Below are 8,939 nucleotides of genomic sequence, written 5' to 3'. Positions count from 1 at the left end.
ATTTTGAATTAAATAAAAAATAATTAAAAGTTGTAATAACAGGAAAGAGAATTAATAAAACAAGTTTGTTTCTAGCTCAAAATCAATTCGAAATTTATTAATTGCAATTAACGTAGATAAAAATGTGATATAAATTGTAAAATTGCAAAAAAATCAAATACAAAGTCTTTAGTTTTCTTTTTTTTTTAGACTCATTGTTGCAAAATATTGAACATTTACCTATATCTATTATATTATGTTGGAATTATATAAATTATTGTTACAAGTATTTTTAAATGCGTCTTACGATCATTCAGAAACATCTAACTGTGGAAAGTATTTTCACAATTTTTATCTTTCGTTTCCTTAAAAGTGCGGAATTTATTTATTAAATCCTCAATTGAAATTTCACCATGAACAACGTTGTCCCTCGTTCTTACATTAACAGTGCCGGCATTTTTTTCTTTTTCTCCGACAACTAAAAAAAAAAAAATAATTGTCAAATTATTTAATAGTAGTTATAAATTTAAAAATACTTTTTAATTTTCTTTTTAAAATTAAGATAAAAGAAAAAAATATTCGTGTACAAATATGTGCAATATTTACCTAAGATGAAATTAAATTGAGCCAACTGAGCATTTCGAACTTTTTTGTTCATAGTGTCACTATCGTCGGTATCAACTTCAGCCATAAAGTTGGCTTCCAAAAGTTTTTCTTTTACTATATTTGCATAGTCATTAAACATTGGACCCACAGGAATCACCATTACTTGTCGAGGTGAAAGCCAAAATGGCCATTTTCCAGCATAAGATTCGGTAAGAATTGCAATCATTCTTTCTACAGATCCTAAAATTGCTCTATGAATGATGACTGGTCTCTTTTTTTCACCACTCTCGCTAAAACATTAAGAACATAATTAATATTTATAAAAAAAAATGTTTTCTTAGTATTTTTTTTTCATTATTTCTAAATTATGAATAATTTCACTAACCTGATGTACGATAAATTAAACCTAATTGGCATTTGGAAATCCAATTGAATAGTGGCGCATTGATGTGCTCGTTTCAAAGCATCGGTGATTGTGATATCAATTTTTGGACCATAGAAAGCACCATCTTCAGGATTTTCCTTCCACGGTTCACCGAACATATCCAAACTTTCAGACAAAGCTTTTTCAGCTTGATTCCAAACTTCCAAATCGCCTAAATATTTTTCGGGTCTAGTTGACAAAACAAGCTTGAATGTAAATCCAAAAACAGAATAAACGTGTTTCAAAAAATCCAATGCACCCAAAATTTCCTCTTTAATTTGATCCACAGTACAGAAAATGTGAGCATCATCTTGCTGAAATCTTCTTACTCTTGTCAATCCAGTGAGTGCTCCTGATAATTCATTGCGATGTAGTACTCCAAAATCAGCCATTCTTAATGGAAGTTCCCTCCATGATCTGTTGCGTACATCAAAAATCATACAATGACCAGGACAATTCATTGGCTTTAGAGCAAATGTTTCTTTCTCAACGTCAAAGGAAAACATATTTTCAGCATAATGTTCCCAATGTCCTGAAGTTTGCCATAATTTTGTATTATAAACATTAGGCGTCACTACTTCTTGGAATCCTCGCTTTTTATATTCGGATCGTATAAATTCAACTAAAATATTATAAATATGTGCACCCCTTGGTTGAAAGAAACATGAACCAGGTGATAATTCATGAAAGAAAAATAGTTCTTGTTCTCTTCCAATTTTTCTATGATCACGTTTAGCAGCTTCCTCTTGAAACTTTTCCCATTCTTTTAATTGTTTATTATCTGGAAAACTAATTCCATAAACTCTTTGTAGACTTTCAGCATTTGCATTACCTTCCCAATAGGATGATGAATTTTTCGTAATTTTAGCTGCCTTAATTTTTCCCGTATGTCTTACATGAGGACCACGACATAAATCAATCAATGATCCACATCTATAGACAGTTGTGGTGGGCGTTGTCACTTTTTCATTAAGAATTCGAATTTTAAATTCATTATATTTAAACATTTCAAGAAGATCTTCTTTTTTCATTTCAAGCCTCTCAAAAGGCTGTTTCTCCTTGGCTATATTTTTACAAAGACCATCGATATATGGAAAATCAGTAGTTGAAATTCCCTTTTCTCCAATGTACATATCGTAATAGAATCCATTTTCAATTGGTGGTCCATAACATAGACAACCACCGTAAACACGTTCCATTGCTTCGCCAAGAATATGAGCACTTGAATGCCAAAAGACTTGTTGCGCTTCAGGATCATCGAATTTCAGTAATTGCAATTTACAATCAGATTCCAAAGGTCTATCCAAATCCCAAAGCACATTGTTGACTTTGGAAATAACGGCATTGTCTGCCAAGCCAGTACTTATGCCTTTTGCAATTTCATAAGGTGTTGTACGCCACGATTGACCAGTCACTTCTTTTCCATCAGGAAGAGTAATTTTTATTTCCATAGGTATTTTTGCAGCCAAATCTGCTTCATATTCAGCTTTTAATTTATCGTAAAGAGTGATTCGATCCTAAAAAAAAATAATGCATATTTATAAATTTCAAAAATCCTAACCTATAAAGGAAACAATATTTTTTAATTCTAAAATATTAAATTTTTCTTTAATTTAATAGTTCAAAATATCTTAATTCCAAAAAATACCTGAATATAAGAAGGAAGTGGATTAAGCTCCGAAACGGAGCTCTTTTCCGTTGCATTTCCTTTTGGTGGTTTCATTTTCTTCTAAACAGAAATAATCAATAAATATAAAATACAAAAATATTTAATATAAAATTAAATTAACTATGTTTCAGAAATACTGAAGCCACATCATATTTTCAATGAACACACAATCGAAACAGAAAAAGGTTACGTCAGATTATTGATCACGCACAATATGCCCAGGTAAAATATTAATATTCATAAAAATTGAAATCAAACTTGTTGGTTTATCGGTAAAATTAATTTTATATATTATTTAGACAAAACATTGACAAAATAAATAATTCAAAAAGCAAGAAAATTATAATAGAATTCGTTATAACCAACCGCAGCATGTGTCCATTTATAGCGGCACTGTACAACGCTTAAAACACGAATTCGTAAATTTGTTAACATTTGTCTCGATTGTTTTTACAAATTAAAAAAAATCATGATGAAAATTGAGTTTTTCATGCCTTATCATCTTTTAAAGTCACGTTCTGCACTCCAGTAGCCACGTCTTCGACCATTCTTGAAAGATGTTATAAATACAATTGATTTATTTAAAAAAAAAACTTTCAATCTCGCACACGTTGCTTTAAAACATTACAATTTTTAGGTTAGAATGAGGTGCGTTTACTTTTTGGAGTAGAAGTAAATGTTGACAGATGGCAGAGAAGTTATTTTATCTTTCAGAGATAATTAACTTATATTTTTTTACTTTTTCCAAAGAAAATGATTAGAACAATCAAAAAATAGTAATAAATATTTTTGTGAAGTATAAAAAAAATTAATAAATAAATTTTATTCTCTTATAGTGACAAAAAAAGGTCGATCCTGCCAGGATTCGAACCTGGAATCTTCTGATCCGTAGTCAGACGCGTTATCCGTTGCGCCACAGGACCTTGTGGTAACAATTTTTGTAAAAGCTGTTTACAAACTTCACAAGCAGGTATTTAAATTAACATAATTTAAAAGTCACTAATTAACTCTTTTATTAAGTGCCAAAACTAATTTATTGACAATTGCACTCAGAAATGAAATTCAAGTTTTTTTTTATATAAAATTCTTTATTTGTTAATCTTCTGGTTGTGTAAAATTAAATTTGAATGGTTCATTTGTTACATCAGAATTAAATAAACTACTTGTTGAAATGGTGGATTTTTGAGATTCGTTATCTAAATTAGAATCTGAAATAGGCTTTATATGTGATTTTTTTAAAAATGTAGAATTATTTTTTGTTGATGTTGGAGATGTGAATTTTATAGTAGAGTTTGATTTTTTATATTTTTTTTCATCTTCTGACATTTTTGCCCTATAATCACCAAATGTATTTCTCATAATTTGTCGCTTTTTTATCAATGAAGCAGAATTACTTTTTAAAGTATTGAGATTTTTACTAGCAATATATAATTGTTTATCCGTCATTTTTCCATCTATTAGAAGAGTTTGTAATTGTTGAATACACCAAAGGAGTTCTACTTCAAATCTGTCTTCAGCCTCAATTGTAAGTCCACTTCTTGTAGATTCTGAGGATATTGTACTTAGAGTACTGCTTAGAGCTTTTGAATTTTGCTCTACTTTTGCAGGTAACTATAATTAAATTAGAAAAGACGTTATTTAATTAATGTTAAATAATAATATCAAAAATTGTGAATTTCAAAACAATACTATCGTAACCCCAAAAATTTTTATTATAATTTAGGTTAACAATTTTATTTTTACCTTTTTTGATTTTGGTGGCATCTTATTTATTTTAATGATTCAACCTAATAAAAATCTATATTTTTGTTAACAATTAATTATTTCAAACATTGTTTTGTTGTCAAAATTAATAATCACATGTATGTTTGTTGTCAAACAAGGTTGAGGAAGTATAAGGTATGAATGAATGTTCGTATGTATGTTACGTATCTCCTGGTATCTCATATGTATAAGTCTTAGGGTACGATCACAGGTCACATTGATTAAAACTTCCAAAATGTGACAAGTGTGGGTAACTATTCTTTTCTCAGAAATTTTTTTTTACCGAAAACAAAATCGAATCGAGTTTTGATGCTAGGAATACAAATAATATAAGATGTGAATGCGGTCTGATAAATTGAAATAATTTACAGAATAAACTCAGCAGATGTCGGGTTTGTCAAGAAAATAAATAATCTGCTTACTGCGCTGACTCACGTAGTAGGTTATTTAAAAGAAATAAAATTTAAAATAATTATGAATATAAATAAATAAAATAATTATAATAGTTAAAATAGTAATATTTAAAATAATAATATATTTATAATATAAATAAATAATATATAAATAATTCACAAGTAAATGTAAATATAATTATATATCCAAGTATATTTATGATTATAATAAAATGAATATAATTATAATCAAAAAATTAAAATATATATGTATTTACATATATTATAAACTAAAATAAAATATATTAATATCTTTCATCAGACTGTTATTAAACTTTGGCTGGCCTTGTCTGAATAATGTATTTAATTCGAAGAACAAATTTTAACCAAAAAAAAACATAATTTAGAGAATTGAAAAAAAATTCTTTTTTTATAAAGCAAACGGCTTCAAACTGATGCAAAAGAAAACAGAAAAAATCTTTTGTCTTGAGGATATAACTCTGATGCTGAAATTGGGATTTTTTTTTCTTCGAAGAATCTTGATTTCATCGAAGTCTCAAAAAAATAAAATTTAGGTCCGTCAATTGAGTTTTAAATTGTTTCATTTTTTCACCTGAAACTAATCAATACTAATTAACAAATTATTTCCAAAAAAAATAAAAATTTCCAACAATTAAATTTTTGCTGGCCTTGTCCAAATAATGTCTTTAATTCGAAGAACAAATTTTAACCAAAAAAAAACATAATTTAGAGAATTGAAAAAAAATTCTTTTTTTATAAAGCAAACGGTTTCAAACTCATGCAAGAGAAAAGGAAAAAAATCCTTTACCAAAAGGATATAACTCTGATGCTGAAATTAGGATTTTTTTTTTCTTCGAAGAATCTTGATTTCATCGAAGTCTCAAAAAAATAAAATTTAGGTCTGTCAATTCAGTTTTAAATTGTTTCATCATTTTTACCTGAAACTTATGAATACTATTTAACAAATAATTGCAAAAAAAGATTAAAATTTCCAATAATTAAACTTTTGCTGGCCTTGTCCGAATAATTTCTTTACTTCGAAGAACAAATTTTAACCAAAAAAAACATAATTTAGAGAATTGAAAAAAAATTCTTTTTTTATAAAGAAAACGGCTTCAAACTGATGCAAAAGAAAACAGAAAAAATCTTTTGTCTTGAGGATATAACTTTGATGCTGAAATTGGGATTTTTTTTTCTTCGAAGAATCTTGATTTCATCGAAGTCTCAAAAAAATAAAATTTAGGTCCGTCAATTCAGTTTTAAATTGTTTCATTTTTTCACCTAAAACTAATCAATACTAATTAACAAATTATTTCCAAAAAAAATAAAAATGTCCAACAATTAAATTTTTGCTCGCCTTGTCCGAATAATGTCTTTAATTCGAAGAACAAATTTTAACCAAAAAAAACATAATTTAGAGAATTGAAAAAAAATTCTTTTTTTATAAAGAAAACGGCTTCAAACTGATGCAAAAGAAAACAGAAAAAATCTTTTGTCTTGAGGATATAACTTTGATGCTGAAATTGGGATTTTTTTTTCTTCAAAGAATCTTGATTTCATCGAAGTCTCAAAAAAATAAAATTTAGGTCCATCAATTGAGTTTTAAATTGTTTCATTTTTTCACCTGAAACTAATCAATACTAATTAACAAATTATTTCCAAAAAAAATAAAAATTTCCAATAATTAAACTTTTGCTGGCCTTGTCCGAATAATTTCTTTACTTCGAAGAACAAATTTTAACCAAAAAAAACATAATTTAGAGAATTGAAAAAAAATTCTTTTTTTATAAAGAAAACGGCTTCAAACTGATGCAAAAGAAAACAGAAAAAATCTTTTGTCTTGAGGATATAACTTTGATGCTGAAATTGGGATTTTTTTTTTCTTCGAAGAATCTTGATTTCATCGAAGTCTCAAAAAAATAAAATTTAGGTCCGTCAATTCAGTTTTAAATTGTTTCATTTTTTCACCTAAAACTAATCAATACTAATTAACAAATTATTTCCAAAAAAAATAAAAATGTCCAACAATTAAATTTTTGCTGGCCTTGTCCGAATAATGTCTTTAATTCGAAGAACAAATTTTAACCAAAAAAAACATAATTTAGAGAATTGAAAAAAAATTCTTTTTTTATAAAGAAAACGGTTTCAAACTCATGCAAGAGAAAAGGAAAAAAATCCTTTACCAAAAGGATATAACTCTGATGCTGAAATTAGGATTTTTTTTTTCTTCGAAGAATCTTGATTTCATCAAAGTCTCAAAAAAATAAAATTTAGGTCTGTCAATTCAGTTTTAAATTGTTTCATCATTTTTAACTGAAACTTATGAATACTATTTAACAAATAATTGCAAAAAAAGATTAAAATTTCCAATAATTAAACTTTTGCTGGCCTTGTCCGAATAATTTCTTTACTTCGAAGAACAAATTTTAACCAAAAAAAACATAATTTAGAGAATTGAAAAAAAATTCTTTTTTTATAAAGAAAACGGTTTCAAACTGATGCAAAAGAAAAGAGAAAAAAATCCTTTGTCATGAGGATATAACTCTGATGCTGAAATTGGGATTTTTTTTTTCTTCGAAGAATCTTGATTTCATCGAAGTCTCAAAAAAATAAAATTTAGGTCCGTCAATTCAGTTTTAAATTGTTTCATTTTTTCACCTAAAACTAATCAATACTAATTAACAAATTATTTCCAAAAAAAATAAAAATGTCCAACAATTAAATTTTTGCTGGCCTTGTCCGAATAATGTCTTTAATTCAAAGAACAAATTTTAACCAAAAAAAACATAATTTAGAGAATTGAAAAAAAATTCTTTTTTTATAAAGAAAACGGCTTCAAACTGATGCAAAAGAAAACAGAAAAAATCTTTTGTCTTGAGGATATAACTTTGAGACTTCGATGAAATCAAGATTCTTCGAAGAAAAAAAAAATCCCAATTTCAGCATCAAAGTTATATCCTCAAGACAAAAGATTTTTTCTGTTTTCTTTTGCATCAGTTTGAAGCCGTTTTCTTTATAAAAAAAGAATTTTTTTTCAATTCTCTAAATTATGTTTTTTTTGGTTAAAATTTGTTCTTCGAAGTAAAGAAATTATTCGGACAAGGCCAGCAAAAGTTTAATTATTGGAAATTTTAATCTTTTTTTGCAATTATTTGTTAAATAGTATTCATAAGTTTCAGGTAAAAATGATGAAACAATTTAAAACTGAATTGACAGACCTAAATTTTATTTTTTTGAGACTTCGATGAAATCAAGATTCTTCGAAGAAAAAAAAAAATCCTAATTTCAGCATCAGAGTTATATCCTTTTGGTAAAGGATTTTTTTCCTTTTCTCTTGCATGAGTTTGAAACCGTTTGCTTTATAAAAAAAGAATTTTTTTTCAATTCTCTAAATTATGTTTTTTTTTGGTTAAAATTTGTTCTTCGAATTAAAGACATTATTTGGACAAGGCCAGCAAAAATTTAATTGTTGGAAATTTTTATTTTTTTTGGAAATAATTTGTTAATTAGTATTGATTAGTTTCAGGTGAAAAAATGAAACAATTTAAAACTCAATTGACGGACCTAAATTTTATTTTTTTGAGACTTCGATGAAATCAAGATTCTTCGAAGAAAAAAAAATCCCAATTTCAGCATCAGAGTTATATCCTCAAGACAAAAGATTTTTTCTGTTTTCTTTTGCATCAGTTTGAAGCCGTTTGCTTTATAAAAAAAGAATTTTTTTTCAATTCTCTAAATTATGTTTTTTTTGGTTAAAATTTGTTCTTCGAATTAAAGAAATTATTCGGACAAGGCCAGCAAAAGTTTAATTATTGGAAATTTTAATGTTTTTTTGCAATTATTTGTTAAATAGTATTCATAAGTTTCAGTTAAAAATGATGAAACAATTTAAAACTGAATTGACAGACCTAAATTTTATTTTTTTGAGACTTCGATGAAATCAAGATTCTTCGAAGAAAAAAAAATCCTAATTTCAGCATCAGAGTTATATCCTTTTGGTAAAGGATTTTTTTCCTTTTCTCTTGCATGAGTTTGAAACCGTTTGCTTTATAAAAAAAAGAATTTTTTTTCAATTCTCTAAATT

General features: G+C 26.7%; 2 protein-coding genes and 1 non-coding gene across 4 annotated transcripts; all 3 read right to left on the bottom strand.

The window, feature by feature from the left end:
* Positions 1-153: 153 nt before the first annotated feature.
* Positions 154-3,337, bottom strand: LOC127289912 (threonine--tRNA ligase 1, cytoplasmic). Of its 2 annotated transcripts, none has more exons than XM_051318178.1 (5): positions 3,173-3,337; positions 2,658-2,738; positions 971-2,526; positions 586-875; positions 154-457 (listed from the first exon to the last, which is right to left on the bottom strand). In XM_051318178.1, the coding sequence occupies exons 1-5, from the start codon at positions 3,224-3,226 to the stop codon at positions 303-305; spliced, it is 2,136 nt and encodes a 711-aa protein (XP_051174135.1). In that variant the 5' UTR covers positions 3,227-3,337; the 3' UTR covers positions 154-302. The 2 variants fall into 2 exon arrangements, with proteins under 2 accessions (XP_051174135.1, XP_051174133.1); XM_051318176.1 differs by having other exon boundaries at positions 3,045-3,312.
* Positions 3,338-3,528: 191 nt separating this feature from the next.
* On the bottom strand, positions 3,529-3,601 carry Trnar-acg (transfer RNA arginine (anticodon ACG)). The gene has a single exon. It is a non-coding gene; the product is annotated as a tRNA-Arg (tRNA).
* Positions 3,602-3,745: 144 nt separating this feature from the next.
* LOC127289947 (UPF0488 protein CG14286) lies at positions 3,746-4,591 on the bottom strand. Its single transcript, XM_051318279.1, has 2 exons — positions 4,422-4,591; positions 3,746-4,289 (listed from the first exon to the last, which is right to left on the bottom strand). Exons 1-2 carry the CDS (start codon positions 4,440-4,442, stop codon positions 3,774-3,776), a joined length of 537 nt encoding a protein of 178 aa, XP_051174236.1. The 5' UTR covers positions 4,443-4,591; the 3' UTR covers positions 3,746-3,773.
* Between the last annotated feature and the right edge of the window lie 4,348 nt (positions 4,592-8,939).

Source organism: Leptopilina boulardi, unplaced genomic scaffold (assembly GCF_019393585.1).
Source record: "Leptopilina boulardi isolate dan_hultmark-lab unplaced genomic scaffold, ZJU_Lbou_2.1 LbouV2_51, whole genome shotgun sequence".
In the NCBI taxonomy this organism is placed as follows: domain Eukaryota; kingdom Metazoa; phylum Arthropoda; class Insecta; order Hymenoptera; family Figitidae; genus Leptopilina; species Leptopilina boulardi.
This window is presented reverse-complemented; position numbering and strand designations above follow the sequence as displayed.